This window comes from Parasteatoda tepidariorum, chromosome 8 (assembly GCF_982258835.1).
Source record: "Parasteatoda tepidariorum strain Cologne lab strain chromosome 8, Ptep-v5.0, whole genome shotgun sequence".
In the NCBI taxonomy this organism is placed as follows: domain Eukaryota; kingdom Metazoa; phylum Arthropoda; class Arachnida; order Araneae; family Theridiidae; genus Parasteatoda; species Parasteatoda tepidariorum.
In genome coordinates this window covers 16,110,702-16,133,468 of record NC_141762.1, presented here as the reverse complement: position 1 = coordinate 16,133,468, position 22,767 = coordinate 16,110,702, and the positions used below count along the sequence as shown (strand labels likewise).

Here is a 22,767-nt window from a genome sequence, read left to right as displayed (position 1 = left end):
TTTAAAATTTAATTTCTCAAGAACTATTCAATAAATTTTGTTACAATTCTGAATTTTGTCCTTTCAATTCCCATGGTAAAATGGAGTAAAAACTTGTCTCCTTTCAAAACTTTTTCGACACTTATTAAGTAAATTAATATAAAATAATGAATTAAAATATGAATCATTGGATTAAGATTAATTTTATAGATGAATTTATTACAGAATGAAATTTTTAATTTGTGTCAAAAAGGAACCCAAACTTTCTACAAAAGTCCTGACTAATAAGTCGGGAGTGCAGATTACGACTACCCCCCCCCCCTCGAAACACGCATTTTAATTCATTGTAGAAATTCCAATCAGACACAAAAAAAAGGCATGTTTATTCAGATAAAGTGCATTTTTGTGTCTGATTCTGAAACTTAATTAATAATTAGCATATTTGAAATCGTGTCTCCTCCTGAAAGATAATTAATGATGTGCACCTATGGCACCGAGGGTCCGTTTGTAGGGGGAGGGTACTATTATCATAAAACAAACCAACCAACCAACAAACTTGACTTCTATATAAATAATACTTGAATTTTTATATGTAATCAAATGCCGAATTATAAGTTGCTTAGTTTTATTCTACTTATTGCAAATAGTTTTTTAATAACCAGTTTTGATAGCTATTAATTTTTTTTCTTCTATTTAATATTAAATAGTAAATCACACAGTCTAATAATAATTAATCATCTGAGAATTTGCCATGAGAAGAGTCTCCCCAGGTACAGAATCCTCTTCTCAAAAGTATTCAGGAGTACTCAAAAGTATAAGTATTCAAAGTTTTGGAATGCAGCAATAGAGAAGGTAGATAAGAAATGATTCATTTGAGAGTTAGTAAGGTGTGGTTATTCCAGGAAGTGAACAATTCGTAGTCCACATTGATGAATGGGCAACATATGCATCTAAGAATAAACTGCTCTGAAATGTATGGGGTTTAGCCTTATGAGTGCAAGGATCCTCAGGAAAAGAAATACAGTTTAGGGTATTCAGACGAAAGTGAGTAGGTGTTTAAAACTGTAAGGATGGGAAGTTATGCTATAGGAAATGATAATGGTAAGTACTTATACCCATTCTATTGATAGTTGACTGAATTATAATAAGATAATAATAAATAATTTTTAATGGAAAGATTTACTTTTGGTAATAAAATTTATTGAATTGTTATGCGAATTAGATAATTATTTCCTTATTAACTTCGGAAAAAAGAGCATTTTTCTTATATGTTTTTTTTTCCTTCATAAATCGGAAAGGTTGTTTCTCACAGTTCGAGTCCCAACTGCTGCTGGTTGATACGAATCCTACTCCCGGATCGAGCCAATCACAGTGCTAATATAAAATATCCTCAGTGGTAGACGAATCAAAATCTCATGGTGTCATCCAGACGAGGTTTTCCTCTCAAAGAAACGCACATGTGGGTTAGTTTCAAAGTTAGAAGGCTATGGAGTTCTACAATGATAGTCGTAGACTCAGAATTGAATTGGCTGTTCAACATCGGTCATAAAATAAATTAATTATATGTTAAATTAAATCGGTTTATGTTTTCGATCATGTGCGTGCTTTAATTGAAAAAATTTACATTCTTATGCTAATACAACCTACTACTTTGCAAAAACATCACTCGTTTTCAAACTAAAAGTATCATAACCAAAAACCTTTAAAGTTATATGTGTGAACATTAAGATGTTAGGAGCTAAGTGTTTATAATTTTTCCATGTGCAAATCCATTTTGGGCAAATCCGTGGGTAAAATTATTTACTAAAATTTTTTTTCTTTGATAATTTATATAATTATTCTATAAGCAAATCCGTGGCTAAAATTATTTGCAAAACAGGCAATTTATGTTTCTATTTTTTCTTAAATAAATATTTATTAATTTTCTAAAATTATTTATGGTCAACTTTTTAAATTATCCAGTATAATATTACCTTGCGCACATCCATTTCGGGCCCATCCTTGGTAACTAACAAATCAATGCACAGCATAACAAATCACTTCAGCAGTGCAGTAAGAACGGCACTTTAAATTCCTCTAGTTACACTCAATTTGCGCATTTGTTTTCATATTTTGTAATCTGGCAATCTTGTTGCGAAAATATTTTTAAATCATTCCTGAAAAATTTCCCGTTCATGTAAGTACATCTGATTTCACTACTCGCTTTAGGGATTTTGTTTTATTCTGTTTTTTATTTTTATTTTCTGTTTTTACGTGGTATTTTTACTTATTGTGTTCCATTTTATTTACTATTTTATCAAGGAAATAAGATATATAAGCCCAATTTCATTAGAATTATGATGTAAATAGTTTATAATTCTTGATTGGTGGATGTAATGACTTTTCTGTCGGCAACGTTTGAATATATTAGTGATAACAACGAGTATAAGTTTTTTTTATAAAGAAAATCTAGTTTTAGACACTTTTTTAAAAAAAAGAATAATTGTTGCACAAATTGCTCACGCCCTTAGGAAAATTTGCCATAGAGAAGCCTATGGTAATCTATGGCTACCATAGAAATTTGTATGGCAATATGCCATACGCCTATGGTTACCATAGAGATTTGTATGGCACAACCCTATAAGCCTATGGCTACCATAAAAATTTATATGGCAGGATACCATACGCCTATGGTTACCATAGAGATTTGTATGGCAAAACCCCAAAAGCCTATGGCTACCATGAAGATTTGTATGGCAGTATACCATAGACCAACGGTAACCATAAGGATTTGTATGGCACGTCACCATTGGCCTATGGCAACCACAGAAATTCGTATGGCAGTATACTATAGGCCAATGGTAACCTTAAAGATTTGTATGGTAGAATACCATTGAGAAAAGCTGATCTAGATCTCCACCAACGAAACAACAACTTCTATGGAGTCCTCAAAAACATCTTCTAAAAGAAATAAATATCCATTATTTCACCCCGAAGTTAATTAAATTCAACATGTAATCCCGCAACGCATTCCTGGTGAGTCTTTTCCGGCTTCCGGGTGGCCAATTTTCCTATTTTTGAGTGTTTGAAATCCGATGTTCTATTCTTTTAGGCTTAGAGTATCAGACCGCCATGTTAACGTGTCATCCACTTCAAGTGGAATCTTTCGCTAAATTTGGCGACTTATTTTAATATTTTTTCAATCTCATTCTTGGTCAAAAACATTTTATTGCAAACGCCTATGCGATTATTTTTCTGAATTTATTAAGTTTTTAATTTCCGGCAGTCTGGTACTTTTATTATCTGAATCTTTTTAAAATATGGTATAGGTTTGGTATAGGTTTTCGCTATGTTAAATTTTGCCATTTGTTGACTTAGTACACTTTAATTAATATCTTGCTGTTTATATTTTTATCTAAATTTTTTATATTTCTTTCCCCCAACTGTTTCTGATTAAACAACATCTTTCTTTTTATTTTATCCCCTCCCTCTGATTTTATATAAATTTTTAAAGTCGCATTACTTTTCCATTATTAATGGTATTCTATTTCCCATAGCAATTTGTAAACTATTTTCATGACGAAAAACGCGGTTAAGTAATTATGATCAAGTCATCATTTCTTTAATAATTAAAAATTTTTAATTCTTTTAACTTTTTCGGTGATAATTTCATTTTATTGCTGTCATATACCAATATCAAAGTCAATGTTTACATTCTCATTAGTTTTTGATTTTAATTCCACTTAGGCTCTTGCAGTGCTTTTTTACATTATCTTACATACGTTAGGGCTTTATATTTTTATTTTGTGTTTAATTTTTGCTTGCCATTAAATTGTTTTTATCATGGTGCTACCAGTGGCGGCATGTGAACAAAATTTTATCTTTAAAAAAGATGGTATTAGACTATGAAAAGCTATCCGTTATATATTCGGCTCTTGCCCCGTTTGGTCTATTTTAAACTAATTTCGCTTCGACCACCGGTCCCACTTTTTATCTTTTGAGTTTTCATAGTATTTTATTGTTTTAGTAGTCTGTTTAATTTTTAGCTTAGTATCACAGATCAAAATTTAAAAAAATTTCATACTCGCTCCGACCATCGGACCATTATTTAAATTTGCTTTCTTTTAGGTTCCTCTAATATCTGACGCTTATCTAACTAATTATGATACCAATCAATCAAATTAACATTTTTTATACTCGCTCCGACCTCCAGACTCACTTTCTATTTTCTTGTTTTTTACAGTTTTAACAAATATTGGTTGCGTGTACTCAATATATTTTGTTCCTAATCAACATAACCAATACTTTTCCCACTCGCTCCGGGGGCCGGACCCATTTTCTAACGGTTAGTACTAACCATTTAAAATTTATTTGAATAAGAACAGCATTCAGAAAGGATTCTGCAAGTGAAACAAGAGAAGTTTATCAAAGAAATTTTAAAAAAAAGCTTTCTGGATATATATTTATTCTACAATTATTAAGTTTTGCATTTTTAATATCCATTGCGTATGATTCTTGTAAGTAACTATTTTTTGACGTATGATAAAATATCAACGAGAAATGTTGCTATAGCTGTATGGCAAAAGTGTACCATAGCCTATGGAAAAATATTTCGTCATAAGCTGTAGCACATCTTAGTTTTATGGCAAAAATTTGCCATATAAAAAATGCCATAGGATATTCCTATGGGGTTTTGCCTATGGTAAAATTTTGCTATACACTTTTGTCATATACGTATGGCAAAATTTTGCCATATAAAAAATACCATAGGATATTCCTATGGGGTTTTGCCTATGGCAAAATTTTGCCATACACTTTTGCCATATACGTATGGCAAAATTTTGTCATATAAAAAAATGCCATAGGATATTCCTATGGGGTTTTGCCTATGATAAAATTTTGCCATACACTTTTGCCATATACGTATTGCAAAATTTTGCCATACATGTATGGCAAAAGTGTATGGCAAAATTTTTGCCATAGGCAAAACCCCATAGGAATATCCTATGGCATTTTTTATGGCAAACCTATGGCAAATTTTCCTAAGGGCGCTTATTATTATTTTTATTAATTGCTATTTTTAAGAAAATTTTTTCTTTTGCAAAACACGTTTATTTGGAAAATATAAAAATGTATTACTTAAAAGCTACGATTATTGCACATTTTACAGCCTTTAGATTTTTTTTTTCTGTGTAGAGAACTAAATGCCTAAAACAATTTTATAATCCTGAAACATCAGCCGTGTGTAGTTTTTTAATAAAACATTTTTATCTCTTGTTAAACTTCCGATGCAGTTATTATATACTTCCAGTACTTGAGAAGAAAATTCAACATTTAATATTTATTTTAAATAAAATAGCTTATGCAGGTGTGTAAGTATTAAAATAGGTTTTTTCTCAAATCTCTTAAATATTTTTACGCATGGTTATGTTGGAGGAATATAAAAGCAACACGTGTTATGCATTTATATCTAACCTGCTTCTGTAACCAATAAAAATAAAGATATATTTAATTTCTTTTATGACATAGATTAGTTTTTAATCAAATGCCCCCATAAATTCTAAAAACTTTTATTAAATTACCGGAATGAATTATAATTTTTGACATAAATTTACAATTAAACTAATTAGTTTAAAAAATAAATACGTATATTTTGTTGGTGATGTATACCAGGTATTTATTAGAATTTTTTTTTTAAAAATATCAGTAGGGGAGAGTGGGGTCAATTGTAACAGGGTACGATTGTAACAGAGCTAAATTTCGAGTGTCGGGTTCTGGATTTGGTTCCTAGGTGGCGCACAAGGTGTAATTAATAAATCTACATGTACACCCCTGCTGGCAACCATTTTAATGTACTTTTGAAAGAGTTACATCGCAAAAGATATTTTCAAGCTACGTAAGTACTTTTTTTGGTATTAGAATATTATATTGTAACAAAGTAATTTCGTTTAAACAAATAAAAATTATTAACCGAATATGTAAGTGAACACCTTAATTAACATTTCTATAAAAAAGAATTAGTTTTGTTAATTAACTAGCAATGTTTTTAACAAATGAAGCTGAAATGGCGTCTTGGGGACGATTGTAACAATAAGTAAAGGGACGATTGTAACAGCTGAAAATAAATAACCTTACGTTTACAAACCATTACTTAACTCTTTAAGAGCCACCCATAGTTTCCTATATCATTTATATTATGTTGCATGTGCATTATTTTATTTGTCACCTTTCACAGCATAAATTAAAAATTTTAAACCCTTAAAGTTAAAAGTTTAACCCTTTAGGTCTCCGCTCATTATTATTTTTACTCCTAAAATATCACTACTATTTTGATCAATAAAAAAATATATCACAACTATGATAATATGTATAATTAACTATGTTTTAGTTGAATTTATGAACTGTTACAATTGACCCCGTAAGTGGGGACAATTGTAACAAGTGCACGACTGTCAAAAATTGTTAATAACTAATATAATAACATTTAAAATCCGGTATTTATTTTTTTTCTAGTAGAGGATAGTCTACTTTACTCGTCTGTCAATTAATACTAATAATATATTGGATTTTTTGCTAGTTAAAAACAGTTGAGTAAAAAATTTTACAATTGACCCCACTCTCCCCTATCAATATCAAATATCATTTTCTTATTACATGTGGGTACTATCAGTGTACTAGTACCTATATGTAATAAGAAAATGTGGTTTAAGACTTGTTAACTCGATTCTATATTGAGGTACTGTTTGATAGACGAAGGTTGACATAGTCGATTCAAACATACCCCACAAAACTTTTACCATTATATTAATTTCAACATCTTGAAATCGATACTGTTATGTGTACTTATAATCCAGCTAGTTACAAATGCCCGTAATAGTTTTCTATATTATCAATTCACAAAAAAGGTATAGGTTATCTTTTTATATAATTTTATCGAATAAGTAAATTTCGAATAGTTAAAATAATATCATCAAAAATACTTCTCTTCAGTTAGGACTTGGATTAACTTTATCCAGCAAATTTGATTTATTTCAGGGTTAACAATGAGCAGGTGATCAGATAAAAAGATTTTACTTGCTTTTAATGCATGAGATAAATACGGTTCTTGTTAACTTACTCGAGAAATTGGCAAAAGCCCTCCACCCTTGACAACTAGACAGGTGGTCAACTTACTAGAGTGATTAATTTGATATATTTTACTGCGCTGTACTATCTATGATAAAAAGTAACAACAAAGCAGAACACAGTTTTTGTACAAATTCATTTGTTTTTAGATGCAGACTTTTCTACATGTTTTTCTTTAAAAATCTCACAGCGAAAATCAGAATCATGTTGTTTAAAAATGTGTGCATATATGCTTTGTATTTAAAGTCAACATATTTAAATCAAGTATTTTAAACACAGTGTTTTAAACATAACAGGGTGACTTTGTTTTATTTATTACCTTATATGGTAAGATATAAATTTTGTTTAATTTATATTCTAATCATGTTATTAGTACTTTCATACATCACCTACTGAGGATATGATGAAGTACATCACTGAATTTTGTATTATTTGTATTCTATTTGTCGTATATCAGCAATAGCTTACTTGCAAGTGGCGTAATGTGGGTATCTCGATCCTGATAGGTTGTTCAAACGTGGCATTTATGGTAGCAACTGCTCTTTCTGTTTTATTTCGAGTAAACCAAGCCCGCCAATTATCAACTCCTTTAAGTGACACATTCTAAATTCTTTCACAGAGATTTCAATTCTTTCACTATGTACTTACATAGAGACTAAACCAACAGACAGGCACGAATCTTTGCGGAACATAAACAAACAAATTATACAAAGAAGTTGGCCAGGTACTCAAAACATAAATATATCACGATTAGAATAAAATACATAAACAAACAATAAGTCTAAGTTAAGTACAAAGAAAAGTAGATGAGCAGTGGCGTAGCGAGCTTAACTCGCGCCCGGGGCACAATACCCTTTTAGCGCCCCCCCCCCCCTTCGAAAACCATATAATATTATATGTAAAATATACTCGCAAATTAATAAATAAAGTAAAATAAATAAAGTCATAGACTCAAGCTAGGCTTTAAATTTGAGACAAAAAATGTAGTTGAGAGAACAAGACTAGATTTTGAAATGTATATGATCATCTAGAATTAGTTCAAAAGATACCTATTATTTATTTTACATATTTATAAAGAAATATTTTAAAAACACGCAGTTTTAAAGCAATAAAAAAGTAAATATTTATTATCTCTAAGGAGATACATATATTTAATAATCGTATGATTATAATACATTAATAAAACTAATTACTATGTCTAAATTTTCCGTGCTTATGATGAAGCAAATGTATCAATAATATCATCAAAATTGATCATTTAAAATTTTTCTCTTTCCACACTTAAAAATGCTAGGTCACTTAGGTGATCTGTCAAAACTAATTTTAATTTGCAGAATGAACGTTCGCAGCTAGCAATTGATACTGAGATAGTCAGGAGTATTTGAAGTGCTGCTCTCAGATTTGGAAAAACATCTTCTCCATTCGAGATTGATTATAAAAGTAAGAAATTTTAATGGAGTTTTAGGTTCAATTTCTTTTCTACTGCGGAGTAACATTTTGCTGTCACTTATTTTGATAAAAAGTTCTATTACATTGAAATCTGTATTATAAAATTCACCCAAATTTTTTTTAAAAAAAATTTCAAGTTCGTTATCATCATTATCCTTGTTTAATAAATTTTCAGCGTCTAGTAGAAATCAAAATTTGAAATTAAGGTCACTTAATCGTGTACACATTTCTTGTTGGAGACGATCAAGAGTGCTTTTCATAACGCGAGAAATTTCACTCTCTGCGGAAAGACCATAGTTAATTCTCCAGGCACGTATTGTTGTATCCATATCCCATTTTTCACAAAGAGACTCTGCTTTTTCTACGGCCTCTTTACAGATCTTGTCTCAAATTTCGGCTAGTTTAGTCGCTAATGATTCAAGATCATGGAACACTTCTCTAAAATTCATTCTAGGATCTTGTAGTCTGAGCTGCACACGACTAATCATTCTTAAGATTTCATACCAGAAATGAACTAAAGTTATAAAACTAAAGGTTAGTCTATTTTGCAACAGAATTGTAGCTTCACTTGTGTTGTCACTTGTAGTTGTAGTGTGCTCTGCTAATTTTTCTAATAGTTCTTTTATATTCTCTAGCCCAGTGTTTCCCAAAGTGTGGTACGCGTACCCCCAGGGGTACGGGAATAGTTTATCGGGGGTACGCGTTCTTATGTGAAATATGTTGCAACAAACGAAAAGTTCAAAAAAATTTATTTAAAAACAAAGCTAGCCATGAAAATTTACGATTACGTATTTTTCTATTGGCTATTTTTTGCAGAGTTAACAGTTAATAATTAGTGGTGTCATCAGCCAATTGTGGTTTTTAACTTGTGCAATTTTTTTATAGTAAAAAGATACATTAATTTTCTTATTGGTGGTACACAGCGTTACGAGAAATTTTGAAAGGGTACACAAAAGTCATAAGTTTGGGAAACACTGCTCTATCCCATAGATGATAACGCTAACCGCTTGCATTCTGGCGCTCCATCGCATTTCAGATGTGCGACCTGCCATCACGGCAGCATTATTGTAACATTGTGATCTGCAGTTTGTTAATGAAATTTCATCATAATTTAATTTCTCTAAAATTGTATTTTCGATCGAGGCTGCATCTTTAGCATGTATTTTAATAAAACCCAAAAAAGATTCTTTGATGGAAACTTTTTTATTGATAAAATCAGCATCTACGTACATACCTAACGACTTGGGACATTTGTTCTCGAGAGATATCAGGAGTTGAATCAAACAAAAGTCCATAATATTTATTTCTTTTGATATCGTTTATTAGTTGATTTCGAACTGTAGATGCCAGAAGATGAATGAATTCATTTTGAATCTGTGGTGACAAATATGAGAACAACAAATTTTTCTGTTAACAAATTTTTTCATACTCTATTCACTTAATAATAGAATCGTCGAGTAGATGTAGTAAGTAATCTTATTTGATTTATTACTTACCAAGAACGCCTTGAACTTGAAAGGTAGTAACATAGTGAAATATACAATATAATTTATGCTGACATTAGACTTATATATAATATTTAATAACATTTCATTTTTATTCTAAGCAGAGCGCGATGAAAAGGACGCAAAACTGAAAAATACACGCCCAAAATAACTTAAAAGTTACTATTTCGGGTATTTAACTAATTTGTTGCGGGCTTCCACAACCTGTCGCAAATGTCACGGATCTGTACAGTCACGGAAAAAAGTATCCGGAAAGTAACAAATAATCTATTTTTAAAAAGACAGATAATTCTCAGGCACACAACAAATACGGCGTTGTTTGTGTCCTTTCCTAGAAACGACAAAACGCTGTATTTGTTGTGTGTCTGAGAAGTATCTATATTAAAAAATAGACGACACTTTTTTCCGTGACTGTACATATAAGTACATTAGAATGTTATTGTTATCGTTTTAAAATAACATGCGTAAGCTATATTGCGTTTATGCAAATAAAAATAAATAGTGTTCTGAAAGAACGAATGTTTGTACTTTGCGCACTGCAAATATTTATTATAACATATTATGAGATAATTTATGTAACCACACAGCGTAGATGCCATAAGGAAGTGCTGACAGACACAGGTCGAGTTAGACAGACACAGGTCGAGTTAGACAGACACAGGTCTGCCAGTAGAAAAGACGTGCCATTTCTATTATGAATATATTATTACGGTTTGATTTAGACTATTAAAGTGACATTATGAATTAAATATTATGAATAATATTTATGAATTAACATTTCATATATTACACTGGTACTAAATGTAAAATATATTTTCCAGAAATCAATTATAATAAAAAAAAATTATTCAGCAATTTTTTGTTTTGCGGACCATTTGGCGCCCCTTTGTGAGTAGCGCCCGGGGCATGATGCCCCCCTTGCCCACCCCTCGCTACGCCACTGTAGATGAGAAAGAATTATATTTCAGCTGATTCGATGTGCGATGCAGCTCTGTATTTAATTAACATTCTAACTGTTATGTAACGATAATTAACATTCTAACTGTTATGTAACGATAATTAACATTCTAACTGTTATGTAACGATAATTAACATTCGAACTATTATGTAACGATAATTAACATTCTAACTGTTATGTAACGATAATTAACATTCTAACTGTTATGTAACGATAACTATCCAATCTTCAATTGTTTATCTCTCATCAATGTTTTTCTTTTCCCTTAAAAGTTGATAAAAAAGATCATTTTGTTTATAAACTATCTAATTAGTATTATTTTTTGAAATACAGTTTGTTAACAAGTTAATTACAACGAAATGAATAGATACCTAGATTTAAAAATTGATCAACTGTACTTGAAAAAAATTTATACTTTACGAATACAGAATGCCTGGCACTATAAGAAGTAATAATTAAGAAGTTATTTTACTTGCTAAAAATATATAACATGTGTACACAGTATGTAACGATTACTTTAAATTATATAACAATTCAAATAGGATATATATATATATATAGAGAGAGAGAGAGAAATATAACGGATCAAAAGGAGTGAAAAATTGGAGAGAGAAAAATACAATTACATCAAATTTTCAAATGAATTAGAATTTCGAAAATAAATAAATAAATTCAGCGCGTCAGATTTCAATTTTGCAGATACATTCCCTTGACCCAATTAGCAACCAGCATGGTATTGTTTTTACCAGTTTAACAGTTAATGATTTTCAAACGAAAGTTCTATTGTTTTCGTTCATTGTACTTCTTGTACATCTTTTTTTCTTACTTTTGTAATTTCATGTTTCGAAATCTTATAATTTTGTGCAGCAAAGTAATTGTTGTTGCTGTTGTGGTTTATTCCTCTATATTTAGCTGCAAGCTAAACCATGTCCAAGAAGTCACGAATACTTATCACATTCTAGATAGCGGACTTAACTACCAAGTTCTTTTGTCAAAATTTTGAAGCGCGTCTGTTTTGTGCAATGTAGCGGAGGTTGGACTAGCTACCATGACTTTTCTTATTTTGTTTTTCCCTTTTTTTCTTGAGGTATTTTAATGATTTTTGTCAGATTATTCTTGTTTTCCATATTCACGTCTGGCGAATCTTGAAAATGGGCCACTATTTGTGAGCGCATCAAATATTTGCTTCAAACAAAAAAATGAACATAGTAATAAAAGTTTACAAATTTAGAGAGCTTAAAAATAAGAGCCTATTCTCCAGGCATGTTACAAGGTCAATTAATTCGGACAAATTAACACCTTAGTTCTACTTAAAAAATTTTGAAAATGTATTTTTTATTCATCGATCCAAAATTTATCTTAACTTTAGGGTATACTTCACAGCATATTTCAATAGAGTTTATTTTTTGTACCCTTTATTATTTTTTGTTTTAAATTACTAAAGTTACGTGATTTAATACATAAATAGTATGGGGCTTTTAAAAATTATGTGGCCTAATAGTTATGGGACTATGAATGGGGCTTATTCCCACTTTTCCTAACTCTTACAGCCGCTCTCAACAAAATAAAGGTATCAGTTTAAATCGATAGCAGTTTAATTATATCTAACTGTTTAAACAGTTAGAAATATTTAATTCTAGAGTTAATGACTGTTCAATTGAGCATCAATGAAATATTAAAAGTTTTGTCTCCTTACGGCAAAATATAAGAAAACGCTCTATTTACAATTTCTGAAAATATAAAAAATATGCTCAAACTATTTGCTGAGCATGCAAATTTCAGCTATAAAATATGCTGTAATCCAAAATTGTTTTAATATAACTTATTTTAGTATTAAGGAAAACCTAAAGTTAACAGAAAAAAAAAAAACAATCCAAAAACAGCAAGGTTTTGGAATCTTTTTATAATATTACATTTTTAGTGTTTTCTATTAACAAAATGAGCATTTTTCTGATAAAAAAATATTTTGTGAATTATGCTAAAGTTGAGAAATTATATTAAGAAATTTTTTCAACAAATTTTTTCATCTTTTTTAAAGGGTAATTGTTTAAGGTTAGTGGGGAAGAATATGTTTGAACATCAAAATAAAAAAGTAATTCCAGAATTTTTGCCCATTTAAAAAACAACGCTACCTCTTGTATTTTTTGCGTTTCTCATATATGAGAATTGCTTTTCATTAGACAAATAAATATGAAACAATCAGAAAACAATCAATAATTTATCTTCAATTTTTGAAAAAATAGCATGCAAAAAAATAATCCGCTGTTTTGTATCGAGTAATTTAAAAGTAGCAAGATGTTTTTTTAATTTCGTAACAAGTTTAATTATCAACAATTGTTAGTTTTCTTTTATTAAGAAGTTGATGATAATTTAAAAACGAGCATTAAACTTAAAATAAAATGCTAAAAGAATAGTATGTTATTGAAAAAATAATCTACGTGGTAGCGTATAAAATAAAGTTTTGAAAAGTGAGTAAAATATAATTAATTTTTTAGTAAAATAGTCGTGTGAAACACGCTCTGTCAGGTAATTAAAAAATTTATGTATGATTTAGACCAGTGGTTCCCAACTGGCGGCCCGGGGGCCGCTTCCAGCCCTTGGAGCCTTTTTTTGTGGCCCGCGAACTAAAATATATTAGTTGACATTTTTTTGCGGACAATTTTCGTAAAAAATCTATGTGGGTTTAAAATACTTTTCTCGTTAATAAAAACCTAATTTCTTCGTTTCTATGAAATTTATCATACCAACGGTGCAAAAAAAAAATATTGCTCAGGTTTTTTATCCAAGAAAATATTTATTCAAATACAAAAATAATCGTGTATGTTGCTCTTTTTCATTTCATTTCTTTGTATTTTGTGAATATAATCTAGCATGTGTGTATCAGAAATTTTCTCGAAGAAATTCTCCGATTTAACTTTTTGAAACCACTCATTTTGGACGAAAATATTTACACACATATTTGTAAATTTTAAATTTTAATATCTATTCTCTGGTGGTTGCAGCAGACAAACCTCAATTTTGTCATTGAACATTTTGGGTACTACTATGTAAGTTTTAATACTAACCTTTTTAAAGTTTTATATCTTAACAATTAGATATCTGTTGCACATTAATTTTTTAATACATGGGTGCACATTAAAGTTATTGTAGCCCGAATTTTTCAATATGCAATTAAATATTTTTAAAAATCTACTTCTTATTTTAAATATTAATTCAATACTTTTGTTTTGTACAACTTGGTAAATTGCTGACAGTAATATTTAATGTTCCTTCAAATATAAAAGAGTCCTACATAAAATTTTGATAAAGTTGCGGCCCGCCATTTGACTTGTGTTTTTAATTGTGGCCCCCGGCCTCATGTAAGTTGGAAACCCCTGATTTAGACGATATATAACATGATGTAAAATTTTAAGATGTTTCAAAATCTTGGCATGCTTTGGCAATTCTATATGCATAGAATATCAAAACACGAGTAAACATAATCATCGATGATATTACAATTTTATTCTATATAACGATACTTTTTGTAGTTCTTTTGTTTTCATTTAAGTTGTAATTGCTTGATAATTGTAAAATATATATTGAAGAAATTGAAAAATATTTTGTGATATTTTTGTGACAATTTTTTGTGATGATGATTCTAAAAATATCAAGGCTTTGGAATCCTTTTAGAATTTTCTATTTTTAGTGTCTGCTATTTAACAAAATAAAGTTTAAAGTCCATGGAGCATTTTTCTGATATAACAATATTGTGTGAATTTTACTAAAGTTGAGGAATAATATCGACAACTTATTTAAAAAAATATTTTCATATTTTTTTTTAAAAAGGGCATTTTTTTTTATCTTCAGTAGGAGAGAATATATTTGAACTTTAAAATAAAAGAGTAATTCCAGAATTTTTGTCCATTTGATAAACAATTTAATATTTTGTATTTCTTGCATTGCACACATATGCGTTTACTTTTAATTATACAAATAAATAAGAAACAATAAAAAAAAAGTGTTCCAAAAAAAATAATCAGCTGTTTTACATTGCAGAATGTTTTGTTTAAACTTCTTAACAAGTTTAAGTATCAACAATTCTTAGCTTTCTTTCATTAAGCACTTGATAATAATTTTTAAACGGCACTTGATTTAAAGTAAAACCTAAAAAAATTGTGCGTGGAGTCCTTCCACGTGGAAGAAGTTAAACTTCGCAACCTGCGACGTTAATTGTAGAAGAATCAGCAGTCGTAGAAGGATCACTAGTTCGACTCTTTTTCCTGCTCCGCTCGCTTCCGTGCTCTGTAATCACGGTAATATTGCGCATTTTTCCCTTGTCGATCTCTTGAACCAGTGGAAGTGCTTGTGGTTGCCTCATCGTCTCTCCTTGGAAAATGTATTTGTATTAATAATGTATGTGAATGCGTCATAATGTAATTTCAAAAGAGAAAACCTAACAATCAATTGATATTCACAAGAGACGTACCTTGACATAACCTTAAATCCGTCGCATTGTCCGTGGGATTGTTTTCACTCATTTTTTACACAATTGTTATCCACTAAATTTGAAAATTAAAAATACTATTCGCGATCGCAACGAACTATAGGGGGCGTTGTTGTATGAGACTAATACCTGCGATTTCTATATGAACAGTCATTCAATTACTCTAGAGACGTCGTTAATGTAGCACGTAGCATTGCAACGTTCCTTCTTTATTGTGGCTAATTAAATTTAAAAAAGAAAAATGCTTGATATTCTTTCTTATGCAAACGAAAACAAAATGGTATCTCTTTTTATTAGAGAAGGAATATCCAAAACACATCGGAAAAATATTTGTACATTAACAGAAAAAAATATGTATATTCTTATAAGATATAAAACCTAATGCCCGAAAAATAGTTTTACTAAATTTAATGATATAACATGAAAGGCCCATTTAAACTTCACATTCTATAGTTTTAAGAATCATATTACTTCAAAAATTAAAATGAACAGAAAGTATACATAAGCCTCATAATTTTATGAAATTTAATTTTGTAAACAAAGTTTTTTGACAACAATTTTCATCAAAAAATTTCAAGTTTCAAAAAAAATCATTATTTCGAAACTAAGAAAGGTAAAATAAAGAATGCTGACGAAACAAAAACAAAATTCTTTTTTGTCGCCATTTTTAGTGTTACAAAAATTCGTCTTTGGGATTTGCCAAAAACAAAACAAGATGCAATTTTATTTTTTCAGGAGGGAAATATTTTACCGAAAAAACGAAAATGTACCAATTCCCACAACATAAAACTTTATCTTGGTAAACGTACGTTTTGGAAATGTTATTTCATTTGGAATCTTATTTATCAGAGTTCATATGGCGATATGATTGTTTTGAATCTATGCTAAACTCTATATCGGCTCATTTTCCACCGAAATCCGATTGACTATTTTGATTTTAAATAAAGTGTTTTATTTTATGAATTGTCGCAAAAATTTTAAGTGTAGATTAGCGGCACTTAAAAACCGCCAAATCTGTAGCGGCGGTGGCGTTAATACGTAAGTACCGAATTTTTATTCCATACTTTTCTGAATCATATTACTTCAAACATTGGAATATACAAGAAGTATACATAAACACATAATGTTATACCATTTAATTTTTCAAAAAAAGTATTTTGAGAACAATTTTTATCAAAAAATTATAAACTAAAAAACGGAAAATAAAGAATTCTTAGGATAAAAAAACGATTTTAAGAATTCTTTACATTGAAATAAAAACTTTCATATTGTTTCTTTTTTAATTATTCTTATAGTTCTTAATCAGACGTAAAATACCATTCTGTAGAGAACCATCATCAAATGAAAAAAAAATATTTACAAGCAAATTTTTTATTGTAAAAATCATTGCACTTACCTGATTTATAATTCCCGGAGAATTCCAAAATGATAAGTTCCTTGTTTGAAAACTTTATTCTCAAATAATAGATACATAGTTTATCCCTTCATTACTTTTAGATAACATACTACATAGCAAAATTTTATAATTGATATGAATTTGAATATATAGCTAAAAACAGAATAGCTAAATTCTAGTTGAACTTATTCTTTCAAAACTAAAAAATACTTACCAAGAAAACGATTAAAATTAATTAAGAATCAGCACAAATGGCACTATTTCAAGTAACTTGGATAATTTTTTATTGTTGTTTTCCGAATTATATGGATACAGAAATATATACTATTCTATAACGAAGAAGAATATGCTATAACTATTACAATTATGTATGTTCTGAATTCATATTTAGTCACTGGAATGACGAAAGCAATGTTGACTTCACTTTAATTCGTAATGAATTGAAGACAGAAGAAATGCATTTTACCTTAATACATACATCTGTAACAGTATCCGAAATCGGAAGTCATCAATTTAAGTTTGTTGATAATAGAAATTAAAAATTATTGAGGAATTTTTCTTCAAATGTTTGGCGTGTTCTGTTCCTGAAAGATTTACTAATATTCTGGAGATTTTTTTCAAGGGAAATTTTGTTTCTTATTTGCTGCTAAAAAATGGCGTCTGATTCTGTCAATGATTTCGATGGAACTAAATGAAAACGTGATAAATTAATGTCTGATATTTACAGGCTCCCGCTAGACGGCGTACTCGAGCGTTGCGATCGCGAATCCTATTAAATTATATGTGTATCAAATCAAACTAAAAAAATATTTATAGAAAAACAATAGTTATATTATTTTTATGCTAGTGAGAACCAAAACAATATGGAAATGAATGAGGGAAAACTGGATCCTACCACGTGATTTCCCGGCCAATAAAAATGTAGCGTTAAACGTTTAACGCAACCTTGTTGGAAGTCGCATAAGAAGTATAACTTCAAATAAAATGCTAAAAAATTTATGAGTATATTATTCAAAAATTAACGTACAAGGTAGCGTATAAAATAAAATTTGAAAAATGAACGAAATGCACTTAAATAGTTGGTAAAATAGTGGTGAGAAACACTCGCGGCCAGGTAATTTAAAAATTATTTTAAGATTAAGACATTATATAACATGTTGATAAATTTTAAGAAATTTTAAAATCTTGGCACGATTTGGCAATTCTATTCTCTTGGTAGGGACATAGAATATCAAAACACGATTAAACATGATGATCGATGATATTACAATTTTATTCTACATAACAATACATTTTATAGCTTTTTTATTTTCATTTAAGTTGTAATTGCTTGATAATTATTAATACGCATGTATATTGAAACTGTATGAATTCTTCAATGAATTTACTTAAAAAAAGTTTTAAAAAAAGCATATGTATAACCCAATTTTATCAGAAACATGATTTCATACAACTCAACGTTCGTTAAATGTAATGTTTTATTCGAATGCCTTTGCTAAATTACGAATAAATTTTCAAATGTCTTAAAAAAAACATCGTATTTTATAATTAAAGGAAAAGATTAACACTCGGCTATCGGAGGAAAAAATTTAATGAAATTTTACGTTACGCTTGCGTAAGTCAAGTTCCTCGTACGTTAACCACGTTTAAATATTAATCGCCCCATTTAAATATTTCGACATTGTCACCAAATCATTTTTTAAAAAAGTAATTAATTATACTTTATCGCGGCTTCTGCTAAATAAAAACAGTTTAAGCATTAGATTTTGCAATGGAAAAATACATGGGGTTATATGGTATAAAAAAAATTCATGCCTCATAATTCAAACTTTTTTCATCCACAATTAAATTAAATAATAAAAATTATTAAAAAGTATTGTTTGAGTGAAATTATCTTTCGGTAGATAAATTTCATAAGTGGGTAAAAAATTTTTTTTTTCTTTGAAATTGCTCTTTTAAAAATATGACTCAAAACACAAAAAGGGAAATTAAAATTAAGGGGAGCAAAATTTAGCGCTCTCTCCGGACCAAACTATTAGGGTCACAATTTCCAGATCGCAGATACTTATATTTTATACTACCAGATTTTTATATTTTGCAGGTCAAGAATCCAAATATGTTTTTAAAAAAATATATGTTTATTCAGGGAAATTACATTTTTGTGTCTGATTTCGTAACTTTATTAACAATTAGCGACAAAATATTAGCATATTTGAAGTCACCCCTAGAAACCATTAGGATTGACAATTAGTACGTGAAAACACGAACATTAGAAAGAAAGTTATTCAGGGTTTTTTTTTTTTTTTTCGCACTACACAGTGAAAAAACGAAAGTAAAACGAATCACATTGGATAACTTATTAATAGTTCAAGGGAGTGAACTGAAATATGCAAATCTATTAGTGCAGGCTATATTTATAGTGACAAAATCAGACACTAAAACGTATTTTTTCTGAATTTCTTACAAAAGTTATGTACTTCTGAACACAAATATGCATAGTTCAGTTCATTGACTTCAACTTTGTTTTTTAATTATAAAAATGTGTGAATAACATTTAGTATAAATAAATGCAATTAAGCAATTAATCAGAGTTTTAATGCGTATCACTTTCTATGTAATGTACATAGCTAAGAACAGAAATCTTTCATCACACTGCAAGTTCAAACAAAATACACAGTCAATAATACTGTACATCTTACGTACAACAATATACGACAACTCATATTTTATGCTAGCCACCTGCAATTACCAGTTGATGGAACTACACGAAATTACCACTGCGCGTTACCACAAAGAAGTAGTTAACAATTTATATTCATAAATGTATTCAATAACCGATTTGTTAAAGATATCTAAGTTGAAGGGGAAAAAAGTATACAAATTTGCGTTTAAGAGGCAAAAAAAGAAAAAAAAATCATAAAATAGTAACTAAATTGCATTAGACATAGCCTAAGTATTGTGAACAATACTTTATTTCTCCTTAACCAGTAACATGTAGATTAAATGTATGTCTTTGGTTCGTGATAAATTACGTATGCATTATATTCTTCGAACTCTTTTTATTCGAATCTTTAATTTAAAACTGAATTTAAAAACTTGTATTTTATAGACGGAGTCCACAAAGGAAAGAGATCTGGAAGCTGGACACTCAAGAATTTTAAAACAGAATCGACTGAAAGAGTTGACTTAATATACAATTTTTCTGAACCTCCTTCTCTGCAGCGTATTGCAGTAGTGTCGATTGCAATTGAGCTATGTACGGCGCCTGATATAAGGAAGGAACTGACGTCTTATATCTTATGCGGTATCGGAGTTATAGATGAGTCAGCGGAAAGAATATTAGACAAATTGTCCACAAGCTCTTTGCCCTCATCGCTGAAGACCGAAATCTCATACGTTATTCGACCCATTTTGTTGCAGTTGATGAAAACGTTTCGTAGTTACTATAGATGGACAGGATATGAAAGAAATCTCAGTGAGTATTACATGAGGCATGGTACAATTTATTGGACAGTAGAGGGGGCAGTTGACATAGTGAAATCACTTACGGAACTATTCGATAATGGAAGCTTAGATATTTGCCATTTGTATAAGATAGCCTGCTCTCACTGTTTAGGAGAATATGCTTCAATTTTGTGGGAGAAAACTCCAGAACAATTTAAAAGCGGATTTAGTAGCGATTGGTTTGGAGAAATATACGATTATCATTTTATAACATATTGGACATGTTTCCTCGAGAATAATTTAGGGAGTTTCGTAACAAGACTCAGCGATTATGAAAATATATACGATGATAACCTTAGTATTGATGTAAATATGATTGCTTGTGCGATTGAAGTTAGTAACGTAGTTGCTCTACAGTATTTTTGGAAAAAATTGTCGCAGCAGGAGAAAAATGATCATTTGAGTAAGTGGCTTTTGCAAGCTACTCGATGTATGGAAGTTAAAAATTATTCATTTCATCAGGATTCTTCAGAAACTTTAGATGTTTTATGTTTTTTATTATCTCATGTCAATCGCATAACTCAAATGATCGAATTTTTTCGGAATCATTCTCGTGTAATAGTGTTTTTGATCACAAATTGGCCGTATCAAAGAATATTCTTGTCCATTCTTTATGAACTATTGGATAATCTTCCAGAAGACATTTATTCATGTATAATGCAGAATATTACTTCTCGGATCATCGAAATGGAAAATGAAGTGATGATTTTTAAAGAAATATGGAGTGCCAGTCCTTTAAGACTAAGACGATCATTTCTGAAAAATGAACTTCAATGCGTCAAAATGTTAAAGCGTTTGTTGATATTAGAAAATCTAAACATGGCTGTTATGATATTAAATGATGCTTCCAAAGAAGAGATTAAACTATTTATCTGCTTTATGTTTGGTGAGCCTGCATTTCGCCGTGCTATTTACTCAAGCAACCTGAGTTCACTTCGCATATTATTATCAAAATCTACCTTGCCACCAGAATGTTATCTCTATAAAATGAAAAGCGAAATGATGCTAGACTGGTGGCTTGTTTTACTTGAAAATTGGCACATTTGTATTGATTGGATATACGATGGCAACATCCAAGCAGTTGAATCTTTTTTGAGATGGATTTATCAATGTGTGGGAACTGAAATATTTAAGAAAACTACACCGTCTCCGTATGTTATCTATTTGACATTAATATTATTGTCCAACTATGAGAGTGTGGACCAGTTCATGAATTGGTATTTCCAGACGGAAGAGGAAATAAAACAATTTAAAGCAGACTTTTTGCGCACAATGGATAATCATTTTTTCACGCTATTCATAGTAATGCCGTTCATTGTATCAGAAAGAAAAGGTGACGTGTTACAAAAATTTATAAACTACAACTTGTCTTCTCTTGAAAACGTTGCGGAATTTCGACTTATTTGTCGTAGTTGTGCAGAGTATGCACTGCAGTTTAGTTTATTTGAAAGTGCCACCTTACTTTTGAATGTATCTTTTGATAATACCGATGAAGTGAAGCGATATAAAAACGAACTTATACTTTCTAAGGAAGAAATTAAAAAGGTTTTAGTCTTAAATCAGTCACTAGCTGATGCTGACTGGCATCACGTGAAGCTTTTCGTAATGTGGTCGTCTCCTCTATCCTTAAATACAGTCACAGAGTTAAAGTCACTAGTTCCAGAGAAAAAGACTAGTCACACTTTCCAAGATCAATTGAATCCCCAGATTGCAGCTCTCTTGGATTTACTGGAGAATGCTGTTGAGAAAGACAGCAGATGATAGTTGAACATTTTTTTGCAGTCAAAAACGAATTTAAACAAAATCATCTTCACTGTGAAACGATGAATTGTTTTTATAATAAATAGGTGACTCCATTTTTTAGTGTTAGTTGTATAATGTTAATGAAACAATTTCCGTTATATATTATTTGTCATAACTTTAATAATTAATTTAATTATCACAACTCTATTTTTTTTTCATTATATCTGAAGAAAAATCAGCAATTTTAAGTGGTTTATTTTTCCTCCTTTTTCCCCATAAACATTCTCTAGGAATATATATATATATATATATATATATATATATATATATATATATATATATATATATATATATATATATATATATATATATATATATATATATAATAACGGCGTATCCACACCGTTATTTTTTAGTTATTTACAGTCAAATTAGCATTATTAAAGAGTCCAGTTGTGCATTATTATTTTTATTTTAGTACGAATGGTTAAAGCATACATCCTAGCCTCCTCCCGATGGAGATGGGGGAGACCAAAAGTCCCGTCTAAGCAGACGGATTTTATTTATGCATGATAAACAACAAAAAGCACACACCAAAATATTGCTCCTCTATTTTATAGGATGATAAAAAGTTGTGAAGAGG

General features: G+C 29.8%; 1 protein-coding gene across 1 annotated transcript; it reads left to right on the top strand.

Annotated features, from left to right (window-relative positions):
- The first annotated feature begins 876 nt into the window (after window positions 1-876).
- LOC139424766 (uncharacterized) lies at window positions 877-22,239 on the top strand. The gene is made up of 2 exons (XM_043042459.3): window positions 877-1,080; window positions 19,987-22,239. Exons 1-2 carry the CDS (start codon window positions 1,050-1,052, stop codon window positions 22,140-22,142), a joined length of 2,187 nt encoding a protein of 728 aa, XP_042898393.2. The 5' UTR covers window positions 877-1,049; the 3' UTR covers window positions 22,143-22,239.
- The last annotated feature ends 528 nt before the right edge of the window (window positions 22,240-22,767 follow it).

What these genes read in the sequence shown, in the direction of transcription:
- LOC139424766 (XM_043042459.3), top strand. Translation starts at nt 1,050, where the DNA reads ATGGGAAGTTATGCTATAGGAAATGATAATG. An exon ending in TGCTATAGGAAATGATAATG is followed by an intron (nt 1,081 to 19,986) that starts GTAAGTACTTAT and finishes TGTATTTTATAG; the next exon opens with ACGGAGTCCACAAAGGAAAG.